The sequence below is a fragment of the Camelus bactrianus genome, chromosome 16 (genome assembly GCF_048773025.1).
Source record: "Camelus bactrianus isolate YW-2024 breed Bactrian camel chromosome 16, ASM4877302v1, whole genome shotgun sequence".
In the NCBI taxonomy this organism is placed as follows: Eukaryota; Metazoa; Chordata; class Mammalia; order Artiodactyla; family Camelidae; genus Camelus; species Camelus bactrianus.
In genome coordinates, this window is record NC_133554.1 from 32,415,960 (window position 1) to 32,432,801 (window position 16,842).

The window sequence follows — 16,842 nt, forward strand, 5'->3', positions numbered from 1 at the left end:
CCTTCCACGGGAGGCCTGACCTGGCATAGCCTGACTGTGCCAGGGAATTATGTGGGCTCCAAGAACACTGGATGGGGAGCAGAGCCTCCAGGAGCCTGGCTGTGGTGGGGTTAAACCCTCGGCCTCCTTCCAGCTCCTCTCCCCACCTCATCCCAGCTCCTTTTACCTAAAGCCCTGGGTATCCCCCCCACCCCCCCTCTTGGTAACCGGACCCTGCTTCCTGCCTGAGATTAAGGGCCTGTTTGCTGAGATTCCCCAGGAAGGGGAGGGACACAGTCTCTCCCTGGGGCCTCCCTGAAGCTCAGGCTTGCCCACCCATAACCCGGCATGCCCCCAAGACGACAGGTTGTTCAAGTACCCAACATCTTAAGGTCTTTTCAGGAGGGGGCAGGAACCCCAGTTCCCGGGGCACAGTGGAGGTAGGGTGCTGTGCGGGTGTGTGTGGGCATGGGGCTAGTGTGCAGAGCAGGGGCTGGGGTGAGAGAGGTTAGAGGCAGAGAGAAGAGCTGATCCAGGATGCCCATGGAGTGAGGACTGAAACGCAGAAGGACCCGAATGTGGCCTGGAGCCAAATGGTAAGGCTGCCCAGCCTTGAAGGGTGTATGGAGTGGGGAAGAGGAACCAGCCTAGGGGCCTTGAGCCCAGAGCCCTTGACCTTGAGATGAGCCCACACTGACCACCTGGTGGTGGGTGCTGGGGACTCTGAACTCCTGCAGCTGTCACGGGGGGAGGGGCTTCTACAGGTGCTTGTCACTCTGCTCCTGGCCTCCCTGGCTGTTAATCCGATGGTTCCGGCCATGCTGCTCTCTGAAGGACTGGCAGTCTGGGCCCAGAGCTGGAGGGGGTTCAGGGTGGGTGGGGGTGAGCAGAGCAGATGCCCAAGGACCTCAGGGAGGCCACATGTGGGACAAGAGAAGGGGGTGCGGCTGCAGGAACTGGATCACAGGGACTTGTGTGGCATCGCTCTGTGGGCCGTGTGTGTGTGTGCACACGTGGATGCTGTTGTCCGTGCACAGGCTGGTGTGTTTCAAGTCCGCATCTGAGGGGCTCAAAGCCTCTGACTCCAAGGTCACCTTGCTAGGAGTTCTTTGGGGGCAGAAGCTAAGCTTAGTTTATCTCTGTGACCCCAGAGTCCCCCAGGTATGGCCTATCCCAGTCGCCAAGGAATGGTGTATGGGTGTCGGGGGGAAGCCCAGCTTTCTGAGATGGGGTTCTACAAACAGAGAAGTTCTTTTTTGGCCTAAGGCCCTTGTGGAGGCGGGAATCTGGATTTCAAGGACCGTTTGTAGGGAACCAGTGGATGCCAGAGGAAGGAAAGGGAAGATGCAGGCAGCTTGGAGGAGAGGAAAGGGGAGGCAAATTAACCCAGCCTGAGCCTGTGCTGGTTCCTGCCTTTACACTACCTTACACCTCACTTGAGACCCATTTGTCCTGGCAGGATGTCTGTTCACTCCATTTACTGACAAGGAAACCAGAGAGGTGAAGATACTTGACCCAGGCCACAAGGCCAGCTGGAATTGGGCTTCCAAGCCAGTTACCCCATTTCCCTCTGCCGCAGCCTCCAGTACCCACAGGCGTCTCTGTCTCTGCAGACCTCCCTCTCCCTGGCCCATCTCCCTCCCTTCTTTCTTATATCCTCCTCTTGCCTGGCCTGAGACTGAGTCACTCTCTGGGTTTCTGACTTTGTGGTCCCTGTCCCTCTCCATCTCTGAATCTGTCAGAAACTCTGCTCAGGCCTTGCACTGTGCTGTCTCTTTCCTTTCCTGTCTCCTCCCCAGCACAGTGCGCCCCACTCCCACCCCACTCATCCACCCTCTCACAGCCTCTTGGGCTTTACCCAGCAGAGTGGAGGGCAGAAGCCCTGGGTCCTGGAGCCCCTGTGCACTGGGGCTCCACAAACAGCCACCCCCTCCCCAACACCCCCACGGGCCACTCAGCCCTCCCTGCACCTTGCAATATGAGACTTCCGGGTCCCAGGAGGGCTCAGCACCCACACATTTTAAGGAGAGGACCCAGATGGCTGTTAGATTCTGAGGTGAGGAATCGTCTGGTCCTGGAGCTTCGATAAGAAAATCTTCTCAATGCCCGTCGCAGCCCTCCTCAGGTATTACACAGGCTGCCAGGCACCAAGGGGCACACAGCAAGCAAGGTCAGAGCACAGACTTTCTCAGGCAGGGACATGACTTGGAGATGGAAGAGTGAAGTGGGAGGGGGCCTGAGAGTGGGATGGGTGGACTCTGTGGGGTCCAGCGTCACCTGGAGTTCTTTTAAACGCACAGATTCTGAGAACCTGCCACAGGCCTGGGAATCAGACTCTCTAAAGGCCAAGTCCCAAGAATCCACAATAACAGCCTCTTGGCACAATCTGCGACCCACAGGTTGGCAGGTGCTGTGTGACATCAAGGGAGCTAAGCTCATTTTGAGTCTTGATAAGAAATGGCTTGAAAAGAAGCCTTGGATACAGGCGGAGATGCACAGATAACAGGGTGGAGAAAGCCCCTGTCCAGACTGGTGGGTTAGGGGCAATTTCCTTTTCTGTTTTTCAAATCTTTTCTGATGCAATCGTATGACTTTACTATCGTTCCCCCTCAAAATGGGAGAGCAAACACTCTTGTAGGAAAAACACTGGATCAGGAGTCTAGAGACTGGGGTTCCAGCTCTGGCTCTGCCACGAAAGGGGAGTGAGAAATTGGTAAGTCATTCAGTTTCCCATATTTACCATCCAGCCTGTCTCACAACATCTGATGTTTGTTGGAGACTGTGTCCCTCTCATCCTGGACACACACCCTGTGTATCTTTGCTCCCACCCCACAGGGCTAGCCTTCTGGATGATGCTTAGTGGGCTGATCCATGAGAGAGGGGCTGGGACAGGCAGAGACAGGAAATGAGGGGATCCCAGGGGGCCTTGTCTCCCGCTCCACCTTCCCCACCTCTCCAGCCCCAGGGGCCTGGGAAGAGGGTGAGGTGGCAGCAGGAGGAGGTGACACTGCCAGGGTTCTTCTTCTCACCCAAGCTGGCAGAGGGGCGGGACTGGCAGTGGTGACACCAGGGCCACTCAGCCCCCGCTTCTCACAAACACTTTCTTTTTTGGGTGGAAGGAATCGGAGAGAGAGGGTGAGGAATCTGGGGTTGATGAACCAGGCTGTAAGACCCTCTAACAGCCCATCAGGTTACAGAAAGACTGATCCCAGCCACCCTCTTCCTCCAGGGACTTGTCCCCAAGTCCACCTGATTCCAAAATTCATAATCCTTCCCACCCCAGAAAGCTAGGTGGGAGCCCAGGTCTCTCTGCTCAGAAGTAGGATGGATCACTTGACCTGAGGATTAAGATGGAGAAGAGGAGTGGGAGAGAGAAGGAGGAACAAGGCTCCATTTGGCCCTCCAGAGCCAAGCACTCAGCAAAAGTGTCTCCCCAAAGAAATATCAGTCTTCAACTGTCTCATATCTCCTGGGGAAATCAGTCATTCAGGGAAGACACTAAAATCTTTCACATTTCTCAAAAAGTAGCCAAGGGTCCCAAGTTCACCCTGTTTTTCAGGCCATGGTGCCCACTTGGAACAACAGGCAGAAACTTCTCCATTCTTTAAGGATGGGGAGTAGTGATAAAGGACCAGGAGGAGGCCAGTCCCTGGTTCTGGTACTGTTGCGCATCTGGACTCCGTGCTCAGGGGATGCATAGATTCTCTCTCCCTCCACCCTCCCTGGGTCCTGCCCGCCTCCTGAGGTCCCCAGCTTCCCCTTCACCTGCCAGCCTGCCTCTCAGTTCAGCTCTAGTTGGGAGCAGAGAGTCCCCATGGGCCCCTAAGGGTGAAGCTCTGTTGGGCTGGGACAGAGATGTAGAGATGGGGTCAGTCCCCAGGGGAGAAGTGAGGAAGGCTGGGGTGGAAGAGGGGAAGAGTAGAGGTTAATCTTTAACGTGATGAAAATGTTAAAGTATTTTTCAAAACATTCTTACAAATGTAAACCTTTATCTAGATATTGGTATGCAAAAAATTCCATGACACCTTGTTGAGTGAAAAAAATATACTACAAAGAGGTCCATGTGGTGTTTATATAAAATTTTATATATATATATATATAGTGTGTGTGTGTGCATGTGCAAAAGACAGAGATGGGGTGCGTGGGGAGTGAAGGGTGTTCATGAAAATCTTAATCCTGTTTGCCTCTGAGGGATGGAATTGGGGGTGATTTATACAGTCCTATTTTTACTGTTTTGTACTGCTTACATTTTCTACATTTTCTATATAAGTATGCTTTATCTTCATACACAGGAAAACTCCCAATCATGATATTTTCAATTGGGGGAAAAAGGATTGTTTTCATCATAAAAGGAATATAACTACATTAGTCAACAGAAAAGGAAAAGAGAGAAAGAAAAGCCCCCGTAGTCCTATAACCGAGGCGGCCCTTCAGAACATGTGGTGGGTTTCCTTCCTGTCAGCCGGCTCTGAATCTGTTCAGAGCAGCCTTTCCATCCAGGTATAATAATAGACTGTAAAGTGCCACACAGATGTCCCCTCTCATGTAAGACTCACAGCCCCTCTGAAAAATACATAAGTACATTTGTTTTCCTTAGCCTAGGACTTGAAGCACTCGAGGCTGACTTTCAGGTAAGGAAAGTGACTTGCCCAGCTTACAGATACTGGGATTCTGAGCACTGGCAGCCCAGTGCTACTTCCAGTGCCGGTGGCTGCCAGGCCCAGGTAGGGGAGCTTTTGTGGGCCTGGACCAGCCCAGGGCCCTGCAAACCCACAGCTGCTGGGGTGCAAGCTCCTCCAAGGATCTCTTCCCTCTGCGCATAGGTCCCAGGTCTGCCCTGGGGCTGAAGGAACAAGACGCATCTGACACTGCCACTTGGGCCTTTGGCAATGAGAAAGAGCGCAAACACGTCACACAAAGCCAGTTAGCACTCAGCCTGGGCACACACTGGGCATCAGTGAATATCTGTTGCATGTTCCTGGGTGAAGCGGCTCCGAGCCTGCAAGTACTGATAGAAGGCTTTGTGAGTCCCATCTGGGCCATCACCAAAGGCTTCCCGTAGGAGGGGGCCTTTGAGCTGAGGCTTCAAGTGTGGGTTGAATTTCCACGAGGGTCCAGAGGAGAGAAACAGGCTGGCGTTTCAGGTGGAGGCGTTGACTCTCCCAGAAGGCAAAGTCTTTGAGCGAGAACTACGAGGCTCCCGGTGTCTCGCTGGTCTACATAGAAGGGGCCCTTCAGTCCTCACCGACCGAGTAGAGTTTGCCCAGTACTAGCCACGAGGGGCGGGGTGAGGCGGGGCGGGGCCGAGGTGGCGGGGGTGGGGTGGGGAGGAACCGGAGAGCTTCATAAGGTCACAGCAAAGGCGCCGCGACGCTAGTGACAGCGGCCCGCTGGAGAGGGAGCCCGGGAGCTGCCGCGCGCCCGCCAAACGCGGGCGCAGGACCCAGGCGTCCGAGCCCGGGCTCCGGTGGGGCCCCGCCCCCGCCCCAACCCCCTGGGCCCCGCCCCCGCCCACCTCGGCCCCGCCGACCCCCGCGCCCGCCCCCGCGCGGAGAGGTGCCGGTCATCGACGGCCGCGGGAAGGTGCCAGCCAGCCCCGGATGGGCATCGTGGAGCCGGGCTGCGGAGACATGCTGACGGGCACCGAGCCAATGCCAGCGAGCGACGGGGGCCGGGCGCCAGGCGCCGACCCGCAGAACCGCTACTTCTACCCGGAGCCGAGCGCTCAGGATGCGGCCGACCGTCGCGGGGGCGCCAGCCTGGGGGCGCCCTACGCCGGGGGCGCCCTAGTGCCCGCCCCGCCGGGCCGCTTCCTCGGAGCCTACACCTACCCGCCCCGGCCGCAGGCCTCCGGCTTCCCCGGGGCGGGCGAGCCTTTCCCGCCGACGCCGGGCGCCGAGGGCTACCAGCCGGGGGACGGCTACGCGGCCCCGGACCCGCGCGCCGCCCTCTACCCGGGGCCTCGCGAGGACTATGCGCTCCCGGCGGGTCTGGAGGTGTCCGGGAAGCTGAGAGTGGCGCTCAACAACCACCTGTTGTGGTCCAAGTTCAATCAGCACCAGACGGAGATGATCATCACCAAGCAGGGACGGTGAGTGAGGCGCGCGCCGGGAGCGCAGAGCCGTGGGAGTCTCTGTCTTTCCAGCCCAGACAGGGACGCGTTTTTCTTTCTTTTTTTTCTCCTGTCTTAATCTTTGCCAGTGTCTCCTTGTCCCTCACAGTTTTGGCTCAGGCTTTGTGGAGAAGGAGGGAGTTGTAGTGGGGTTAGGAAAGTTCTGGGGTTGTTTACTCTCAGGACGTTACACCAACAGGCAGAACTCAAAAAGGAGGTGGAGGAGAAGGGCACGATGAGCCGGCGTCCTGGTTTAGGAGGAAGGTGCCCATGATTTCACCCAGCATTGGGGTGCGCTCTCTGAGTAGGGGGCGCCGTGGGCACAGAAGGAGCGTGTGCTGTGGGTTTGACAGAACAGGGCACCTCTTAGCCCCTACGTGTGGGCAAACGGAGGGGAGGGCAGAGTCTTGCAGTGGGGCCGGCAACAATTCAACCTCATCTCTGGGGCCTCCTGTGCCCACCTCTCCCAGCCCCCTTGCTGCTGCTGGGTACAGGTCAGCTCTGGTCGGGGGGAGGACAGTAAGACTGGGATTTGGTGACATGGAGAAGCGGTCGCCAAGTTTCCTTTCCGGTAGTACTTTGAGATCATATGTCTGGTGTGTGTGTGTGTTGGGGTTGGTGTGTGGGGTGGGTGGTGGTAAAGTGGGAGGGGGCACAGATTCCTTCTAGGCATAGTCCCCTGCCCCAGGGCACAAATGACCATGAGCCTGAGCAGGTGAAGCTGATTTGTGGGTCCCAGCTGGCAGCTCGTCCCACACTCTACCCTTCAAAGCCTGTTCCCTGAAAGCCTGCCCCACCCTTAGCCAGATAGTCACCAGTCCATCCTGGGGAACCCATGGCTCCATGGCTCAGGGTTTCCTGAGCCCAGTGCATGCAGGGTAAGTTCTGGGGCCAAGGGTGCTGCTTCCGGAGAGAGCCTCCGTCATGGGGAAAGAAAGAGAAACTTTTGACTTAGTGTGTTATTTGTTTAGTAAGCAACACTCTGAGTGGGCCCTGCCTGTGTCTGGTGCGAGTGTGCACACACCTGGCCCAGTGGGGGCCGGCATGGGCAGGGGACCAGTGAGGACCTATGTGTGGAGGGGCTGTAACATCAGTGGACCTAGGAAGTGTTGAAGAGCAGATACCGAATGTGGGACTTGGGGAGGGAGAGGGGAGAGGCCATGCTGGGCCCCGGGATTGACATTTAGTCTGGACATTGCTGGAACATTCTTACTTCCCCAAGATTTCTATGGTGTGGCTTGGGATTGAGGGACCTGTCCACCAACCACAACTAGCTTCAGATTGCTGAGCTCTTCCTCTTTCTCTGGGATGAACCCAGGAACGTTAGCATTTTCTTTTTTGGCAAGGCCTTCATCTTCTAAGCCTTGTGATAATTCCTCTCTGCTCCCTCCAACCCTAGCCCCCTCTGGGTACACCCAGACACAGCCCCGACTTCAGTCCTATCGAGTCTGAATTGGAGGGGACCCAGAAGACCCTGTCCTGTCTCTACCCTGGACAGACAGGGACACTGGCCCAGAAACAGTAAGAGACTCTTCTGAAGTTACACAGCGCACCCATCTCTGGCAGAACTGGCCTCGGTTTCTTTCTCTGATCCCCCCATGGCTGGGAGTAAAAACAGTCGCCCACGCTGGCCGAAGGCCTTCATGCATTCAGAGTGTTTTCACTTCCATTATTTCGCTGTGCGCTAGGTAGGCCCAGCGGCCTCCCTAGTTACAGCTGAGGGCACTGAGGCGCAGGGGGGCTGGTGGCTTGCGCTTGTTCACACAGCAGACTCGGACTCAAGCCTCCACTCTGCTGGGGAGTCCTGAAGCTTCCCATCCTGGGGCCTGGCTAGGGTCTCCCCACAGCCTTGCTGCCAGGCCCTTGCCCCTCCAGTCTTGAGGGACAGGATGGACAGAGCTTCAGCCAGAACTTCAGGGCTCTGGGTGCTGGGCTAGCCGTGGCTCTGCCCTCAGGCTGTTTCAGGAGGTATCTCAGGGCGATGTGGCTCCCGGTCCGGGTCGCCATCTCTACACCTACAGTTTCCTTCTGTTCTTTATGTTCCTGCTGAGTAATTCTCTCTTGACAAATTTTGTTGTCTGTTTGGATCCACACACTTAATTTCCTTTATTATGAAAAATTCCAGTATATACAGCAGTGAAGAGAAAAATGTAACAGATCTCCATCTAACATTACTCAGCTTTGACAATTGCCCAGTACTGGTCCAGCCTTGTTTCTTTATCCTCGCTCACTTAACTTCCATCCTCTGGTCTGAAACCATGTTCAGTGACAGTATAAGTAATTAGTAAATCCTAGACACTTTATTACTTCATCCTTAAGTAGTTCTCTGTGCACCTTTAAAAATGGCTTTTTAAAAATAAATACAATACCATTAGCAAACCTGAGAAGAAGTTCCTAAATGTCATCAAATTTCCCTAAATGTTTTGTGTGTGTGTGCACGCGTGCATGTGTGTGTGTGTGTTTTACAATCCTCACACTTTCAATCCATCCTGAGGGACCGCTTCGGACACTGCAGCGTGTCGGACACTGTTGGAAGGGGACAGTGGCCCCTTCACCCCTTCCTTTGATGCCTCCTTGCGGATCAAGCCTCTGGGGTCAGCACCCCGTATCTGAGCTTGGGCTCCAGTGATCTGGGAAGTTGGCAGCCATTTCCTTCTGCTATCGACTTCTGAAAAGTAAGACTTGGACTCAGAGAACAGCTCCCTTTCCGTTCTTCTCTTTTGATGGGCTGGCCTGTCCTTCCGTGGGTGCCAGTGACCCACCAGTCACTACCACATCACCCACGGCCTTCTTCCTTTTTGAAAAATCCTGCCAGCCCAGGCCCACTCACAGCCCCGTAGCCTTTTGCCTTGGGCTGACTCACTCCCTCCCAGATCCTTCCCTCACACCCACCCTAGCCCCATCCTCAGGGTGGACAAGCGAAACACTCTCCTGCATGGGCAGAAATGGGGCGGGGAGCCGGGAGTGATTCCGGGGTCCAGAGACGGAGCCAGGCAGCTCAGATGGAGCTGGGAGGGGAAACAGGACAAAAAGATTGTCTGGCCAACTGGAGACTTTGGAGTTCAAGTTTATGTGTTTGTGGAGCTTTGGGGCCTTATAGTGCCTCCTGGGTTTGCTGGGCCTCATGTCATCTCTGCGAGGTAGTCTGTGTGCTGTGCCCGAGTTGGCTGGCATGGAATAGTCGAAGGCAGACCTTCTCAGTAGAGGAAGAGAGAGGCGGCTGTCTCCGGGTGTGTGGATGTGTGGGTGTGTGGATGTGCAGTAATTGCTGGCAATCCCCACTTTTCTGGGTGTGATTAGTTGATTATTATAATTAAGATAACTTTGGGTAGCTCTGTTGTTAAGCATCCCAATTTGCACTCGTGTGTGTATGTGTGAAGTTAGGGCTCGATAAAACAATTTCAGTCCTGCATCATCTTCGATCGCTGGCCTCAGGCATTTTGGTTTTCTCTTTTCTACATTCCTACTCCGAGAACGCTTTAGCTCTTTAAAAACAAAAAAAATTTTTTTTATCTTTCAGCCAGCTTTATTTCTCTGGGTGCAGGTGAAAACGGCTTTGCTTGCTGTTCGGCCATTTGCTGGTGGCCGTCGGATTTCTATTAAGTGGGTCCAAGGTTGGTGGGAGGAGGCGATCTCTTGATGCCAAGTGCTTTTCGCATTTGAATAGGCAGATGCCAGAAGACACTCCTAAAAAAAAAAAAAAAAAAAGTAAATAACAAAGAGGGAATAAAACCAGAATACACTCCTAAAAGGTGGTACCAGTTTACACCCCCACCAATAGTGAACGAGAGGACCCACTTTCCCACAGGCTCATCGACATTGGATATTACCAAATTTGAAACATTTTGCCGACATGACTGATAAAAACCATCTCCTTTTAATTTGTACTTAATGACAGTGAATTGGAGCATTGTCAGAGGTGTTCAGGATGGGGAAGGCATACAGACCCTGTGGATCATTTCAAGGCGGGATGGTCCTGAGGGGCAGCAGAGGAATTTGGGGGTCTTGGACCCTATCCTCTGAGGGCAGAACGGTAAGTGGTCTTTTGTAGGGGGCTCATTTTGGCACCAGACCTATCTTCACTCCCTGTTCCCTCCCAGCAAAGTGTCATGTAAATCAGGGGCTATTTTGGGAATCCCAGCTGGTGGTGATTCTAAACTTTTAGGATGAAGTTGAGATCTCCTTTCTCTTCTCCCTCTTCCTCACGGTCCTCCTGTGTCACCTGCCTTTCCTCCTGCTAGGGAGAAGCAGGATGGAGGTATGGAGGCTGCAGGAGACCCCAGCTCTGCTCTCCTATCAGGGAGCCATCGGCAAACCTCTTTGAGCCTTGTTTTCTTCAAGTAACATTTGAATGGAAATAACATTTGCTGTCTCAAAGGACTGGTTCAATGAACTGACTGCTGCATAGGGGCTCAATGAATTTGTTTTCTTCTCTCATTTTATTCCTACAAGTTTGGATAGGAACAGGTTACAATATAGGTTGCAGAATGAGTCATTGGTAGAAACGCGTTGAAAATATTCTCCCACCCTCAAATGCTCAGAGCCTCACACCTCACCTCTGATTTTTCAAGTCAACTGGTGGGCCGAGCGCCTGGGACCAAAGGTCTAGAACTGGAACTCTGGATTCTTGCTCAGGGTCTTTTTGCAAGGCCAGAGTGCTTTGACGGCTCTGGGCCTGGGAGGAGGTGGGATGGGGGTGGGACGGGAGAGACGGTGAGCTGAGTTTCACATCTTTCAAACTTCTTAACATCTCTCAGAGGAAAGGGGGACAGGAGTTATTATCTCCATTTATAGGTGAAGAAACTGAGGTTTGGTTTGGGAATTAACTTATCCAAGGTCATAGGGCCAGTGGTCTCTTTTGCTCAGCCCAGGAGAATCTGGGGAAGATGGGACTGTGACTGCCCTCCAGGGAGATCTTTCAAGGTTATTAGGGATGTTGCTCTGGGACCCTCTGGGAACTAGAATCTACCCCAAAGTGTTCCTAGACCCCTTGAACTCTCCCTCCCCCAGGTTTCCTGACTCACGGACCAGTACCTTTCATCCCATCCTGAGGGGCTTTTTGTCAGAGGAGGGGAGAAGTGTGTGAGAATGAAAAGTAATTCTGATGAGAGTTTGACTCTGCCATCTTAAAAACTCTGTCTTTCCTGCTTGGGTTAGAAGAGCAAGGGTTTAAGCCGTTAGAGCTGGTGGTGGTAGAGGTGGTGGTTGTAGTGATGGTGGGGATAATGGAGGGAGTAATTGTAGTGATGGTAATAGTGTAGGTAATAGTTGTGGTGATGGGTGTGGTGATGGCTGTAATGGTGGAGGTGCTGGTTACAGTGATGATGGTGGTGGGGGTGGTGACGGTGGAGATGATGGTTGTAGTGGTGGTGGTGTTAGGGGTAGTGATAGTGGAGGTGTTGGTTTAGTGATGGTGGTGGTGGTGGAGATGTTGGTTGTAGTGATGTGTTGGGAGTGGGACTGGTGGAGCTGGTGGAAGATGGTTGTGGTATAGGAGTGCTGCTTTCTCTGAATCGAATATTCTGGCACAATAACACAGCACACCAAATCCAAATTCCTTTTCCCGGGAACCAGGACTTTGAACATAAGGACTGTGCTCTAGAGTCCTCTTTCAGGTGGATGGGAAGTTCCAGCTAGGACTTTGAAGACTCAGGCCTGGAGCAGACCACACTGCAGACATCTGGCCCACGACGATGGGGTGGGGAGGGCCTGTGGATGGGCGCTGTGGGGCTAGGCATGTGCTAGCACCATGAGAACTACAGTGGAGAGGATGGATGACGGACTGAGGCCACACCAGGGTTCAGGGAAGTGAGGCATGAGGACCTACTAGGAACATCCTGTGTGGGGCTGGCTTGTGGCTTTGCTCCCCGCTAGGAAGCAAACGAAGAGTACGGACAGTGGTGTGCAGCTAATGTCTAGCAACTGACCCTCTGAAAGAAAAACATTTTAAAAAGCTGATTCGTAGTGTTTGCTGATTTCTGTGGTAAATACCCTTGCAATGCTGCTTTTAAGCTACCCACGTGATATCACGGAACGCAGAGTCGGGAAGAGACGAGTGGTAGCGCACATTATCTAGTATCTCCACCATACGGGCAGAGGAGACGTAAACAACCTCAAGAGCAGAGATGAAAGTAAAATGGACTGAAAGAACTGGGAAGTGATGATTTTGGAGTATTTCTTACCTTGGCTTCTAATGTAATATATTTAATTGTAAGTTTATATAATTTAATTTTTAACCGTGGCTGTTTTAACAACTGGCTGGCAGGCTTTCTGGACCTCTCCATCTGGCTTTGGTGTGGGGCGGGAGCCAGCTCCAGCACACCACTGACGGGATGGCCTTTGCACAAGGGACGGCTGTCCCGGGGCTGGGGGTCTGATGGATATTAGTGGGTCTCTCTGTTCTCCCCAGGCGGATGTTCCCATTCCTGTCATTTACTGTGGCTGGGCTGGAGCCCACCAGTCATTACCGGATGTTTGTGGACGTGGTCTTGGTGGACCAGCACCACTGGCGGTATCAGAGCGGCAAGTGGGTGCAGTGTGGAAAGGCTGAGGGCAGCATGCCAGGTATAAGCCTCCTTGGGAGCGGTGGGCACACTTTTTCTCTAAGACTGGGCGCCCCCTGGTGGATCCAGGAGGAACCTCCAAGCCCTTGCCCGTGACTCCTAGTATTTAATTCTCCGTTCCATCCTTCCCATCCCACCCCACCCCACCCCATCCCATTCCATTCCATCTCACCCCATCCTCTCCCACTTCTCACTTCCGTTCTGTTTATCATCTCCTACTTTGCTGTAGCCTATCTTCAGCTCAGTCCTCTGCCCACACCTCCCCCTGCCCTGCCCCGTCTGTCTCCTCCCTGCTTCTTTCTTGCCATCCCCCTCAGAACAGGCAAAGAAGTCCCACATCACCAGGGGCCTGGTCCCAGGGGCTGTATGCCAAAGAGATTAACTGTCCACAGGAAACCGCCTGTACATCCACCCCGATTCCCCCAACACTGGAGCCCACTGGATGCGCCAGGAAGTTTCATTTGGGAAACTAAAGCTCACCAACAACAAGGGGGCCTCCAACAATGTGACCCAGGTGGGACTCCTCCCCATGGGCGAGCCCCACCCCCGTCCCCATCCCTGAGGCCACAGTAGGTCCTGTAGGCTGATTCTGTTCTGTAGGAATGACTTTTCTTCCTCTCTGACTCTGGTTCTTTTCTACCCACCTTGGGAGGGAACTGAATCTCAGGGCAGGCAGGGATCACATTCAGGCCAACATGGGACTAACCAGCCTGGGGATTTCTTCACTGAATCCCGGCTGCCATGGCTCGTGTACTGTATTGGGTATAAAGCTGGTACCGGTGGTCCCAGGAAATGGACACAGAGTTTCTTTGAGTTGAGTAGTCCTATTAAAATGCCCTTATCCCTGAAAAGCCCTGTTTGTACTAATAGCTTGGTCACAGTGGACATCTGGGGATAGGGAAGGGGGCAGGAAGATAGAATTGGTGCCCTAAAGAGGCTGGGGACTAGGGTTGGAAGGCCTGGGAGAAGTTACATGGTGGCAGGGCAGGGGAATGGCCACCATGACCTCAGGGTCCTTTTGAGCCTGGCCACAGGGCCAGCCATGGAGGTGGGGTCCTTTGAACTCCTCCTCCCACCCTCACAGCCGTCTCACTGCCTCTCAGATGATCGTGCTGCAGTCCCTCCATAAGTACCAGCCCCGGCTGCACATCGTTGAAGTGAACGATGGAGAGCCAGAGGCAGCCTGCAACGCTTCCAATGCGCACATCTTTACTTTCCAAGAAACCCAGTTCATTGCCGTGACTGCCTACCAGAATGCGGAGGTGGGGGCTGCCTGGGCAAGGGTGGGCTGAGCCTGGGAGGGGGATTAGGGGGAGAGCAGGCCCCTAGTATCCCCTAGGAAGGATTTTGTAAGCTCCCCAGCCACAGACTCAGGATTCAGGTGACTCTGTTTCCCCTCTCTCTAGATTACTCAGCTGAAAATTGATAACAACCCTTTTGCCAAAGGATTCCGGGAGAACTTTGAGTCGTAAGTACCACTGGGTTCAGCTCACCTTTGCAGAGGCCTCCTCTTGTTCCTCTGAGACTGGGACTCCAGCACGTCCCCTCTCTGCCTCTGAGCATCGGGAAGCATGGGGTGGGTGCTCCTGGAGGGCCAGCAGGTCTAGGGAGGGACATGCAATGGGCAGGTTCATAAGTGATGGTTCTGCTCTTGACCCCTGTCTTCTTGCTTCCTGTTTTTTTCCTCTTTTTTTTTTTTTTTAGAATGTATGCATCTGTTGACACCAGCGTCCCCTCTCCACCTGGACCGAACTGTCAATTGCTTGGGGGAGATCACTACTCATCTCTCCTCCCCAACCAGTATCCCGTTCCCAGCCGTTTCTACCCCGACCTTACTGGCCAGGCCAAGGATGTGGTGCCTCAGCCTTACTGGCTGGGGCCCCCCCGGGACCACAGCTACGAGGCCGAGTTTCGAGCAGTCAGCATGAAGCCTGCGTTCCTGCCCTCCGCCCCTGGGCCCACCATGTCCTACTACCGAAGCCAGGAGGTCCTGGCGCCTGGAGCTGGCTGGGCTGTGGCCCCCCAATACCCTCCCAAGATGGGCCCAGCCAGCTGGTTCCGCTCCATGCGGACTCTGCCCATGGAACCTGGCCCTGGAGCCTCAGAGGGGCGGGGGCCAGAGGACCAAGGCTCCCCCTCCTTGTGGACTGACATCACCCCCATCCGGCCGGAGTCCAGTGACTCGGGACTGGGTGAAGGAGACTCTAAGAGGAGGCGTGTGTCCCCCTATCCTTCCAGTGGTGACAGTTCCTCCCCTGCGGGGGCTCCTTCTCCTTTTGATAAGGAAACCGAAGGCCAGTTTTATAACTATTTTCCCAATTGAGCAGGTGATGTGGTGAACGGAAGAGAAAGAGTGCTATTAGGTTGGGAGACACCAACTACTGTAGACCACAGACTCAGGACTGAGTGGTCTCTAACTCCCTCTGTCCCTTCCCCTTTTGTAATTGGTTGAGGAAGAGGGGGGCCAAGAAGGATTCTGGGGTTCACTTGCTTCCTGGCCCACAATGAAACCTGAAAAGAGTGTCCTCTGCCCCTTCCTCGGCCCTAACTACAGCCATTTACCTGGTGCTGCTTCTGGCTGTGGGTTCCCAGCCAGATAACAGAAGGTCTGGGATGCAAAAGAGCTTCCTCTTCTGTGGGGTGGGGGTGGGGTGAGGGTCTGGGTCAGGTGGATGGCTGGACTGGATAATCAAGATCTCTTTCTCTGTAGAGTAACTTTCAACGTTTTTGTTTGTGTGTGTGTTAATCCCTGATCTGGAAATAACGGCACATGAATTTTATAACAACCAGCCAGCCAGGGTCAGGGAGATGACCCAGGTGACTTTGAGCAGCCAGCCTGGGCCCTGCCAGCTCGGAGACAGTGGGGTCCTGAGGAAGGGGATGGGATGGGGGGATGGTGCACGCCTCAGGGGATGGGATGGGGAGATGGTACACGCCTCAGGATGGGGTGGTGGTTGTGTATCAGGGAGCATTTTTCTTTTCTTTTTCTTTTTAATTTTTATTTTTGGAACAGGGGAGGCTATTTATTGTACAGAGAGTGGTGTTTGAATATATATCTTTTGTCTTCATCACTTTCTGAAAATAAACACGAAACTGTCAAGTGTGTCCTGCTTCTGTGCCCGGGTGGGGGACATGGATGGGGGCACCACTGGGAATTGCAAATGTACCAAAGCTGTTCTGTCTGCTCTCAAACAGAAATTGAAGTTCAGAAGACCCTGTAGCTCCTAGAAACCAGAGGTGGCTTCATTTAGGGAATAACTTGAGCTAGAGCAAGGCCACTTGTCCTGCCTTTGGAGCTCAGGTTGATGACTGATGCTGCCTCTTAAGGTGTCTTGGGACACACTAACCTGTGGAGCAGGGTGTGAGTGCAAGGCTAGAGGATGAGGGCTGGGGCAAGGGTGGGGGGCGTCTGGAGAAGGATGGCACTTGATTTCTCTTTGTGTTTCTGGCAGCTTTGGATCTCCATCTTCATCTTAGGGTTGTTTAAGGATTAAAGGAGTAAATATAAGTTTGGACCACATGAAATTGCTGTTTTTGTAGGTCATGAACAATCAAATACTGGCAATTTCTTATGATTCAACCTCATACATGTAAAGAGTTTAGAACAGTGCCAGATAGACAGAACCCAGGGTGTAAACTATTGTTGTTGTCATTATTACAATTCTCTAACTCTGTTTCTCTCTCTCCTTATACACACACTGAATTGTGTTTATAAAATGATGCATGATTCTTTTAAAGAATTGAAGCAATGCAGAAAAGTATAAAGACAACAATAAGTTATCTCAAATCTTATCACCCAGCAACAATTGTCACTAACGTTAGATGGATTAGAGAGACAGGAGTATTTTTATAATATTGGAATCATACTGAATATGCTTTTCCTTAATGAAAACTATTGAATTTTAGTTAACAGAAGGTAATAATAATAATAATAAACCACCAAACAAACAATCAACACCCCCAAAACTCTCAAGTGAATGAAGAGAATTGCTGAATTAAAAAATACATCTTCCTTCATAATAAAAAATATTTCCTGAAAGCGCATTCTAAGGTTAAAAAAGGAGCTTACAGGAAACGTTAAGAGGTTGGAGTTGCTAGGTTTGCCTCACCCGAGTCCAGGGTACACCCCGTTCATCATTATAGGCTTTGGGGTGTTCTTCCAGTTCTGTTTGTGGCCTGGAAATTTCA

General features: G+C 53.1%; 1 protein-coding gene across 1 annotated transcript; it reads left to right on the forward strand.

Annotated features, from left to right (window-relative positions):
• Nucleotides 1–5,453: 5,453 nt before the first annotated feature.
• Nucleotides 5,454–15,558, forward strand: TBX21 (T-box transcription factor 21). Its single transcript, XM_010960567.3, has 6 exons — nt 5,454–6,070; nt 12,501–12,655; nt 13,047–13,168; nt 13,758–13,916; nt 14,061–14,122; nt 14,359–15,558. Exons 1-6 carry the CDS (start codon nt 5,580–5,582, stop codon nt 14,975–14,977), a joined length of 1,608 nt encoding a protein of 535 aa, XP_010958869.2. The 5' UTR covers nt 5,454–5,579; the 3' UTR covers nt 14,978–15,558.
• The last annotated feature ends 1,284 nt before the right edge of the window (nt 15,559–16,842 follow it).

What these genes read in the sequence shown, in the direction of transcription:
- TBX21 (XM_010960567.3), top strand. Translation starts at nt 5,580, where the DNA reads ATGGGCATCGTGGAGCCGGGCTGCGGAGACATGCTGACGGGCACCGAG. An exon ending in GGCTGAGGGCAGCATGCCAG is followed by an intron (nt 12,656 to 13,046) that starts GTATAAGCCTCC and finishes AACTGTCCACAG; the next exon opens with GAAACCGCCTGTACATCCAC. An exon ending in TTCCGGGAGAACTTTGAGTC is followed by an intron (nt 14,123 to 14,358) that starts GTAAGTACCACT and finishes TTTTTTTTTTAG; the next exon opens with AATGTATGCATCTGTTGACA.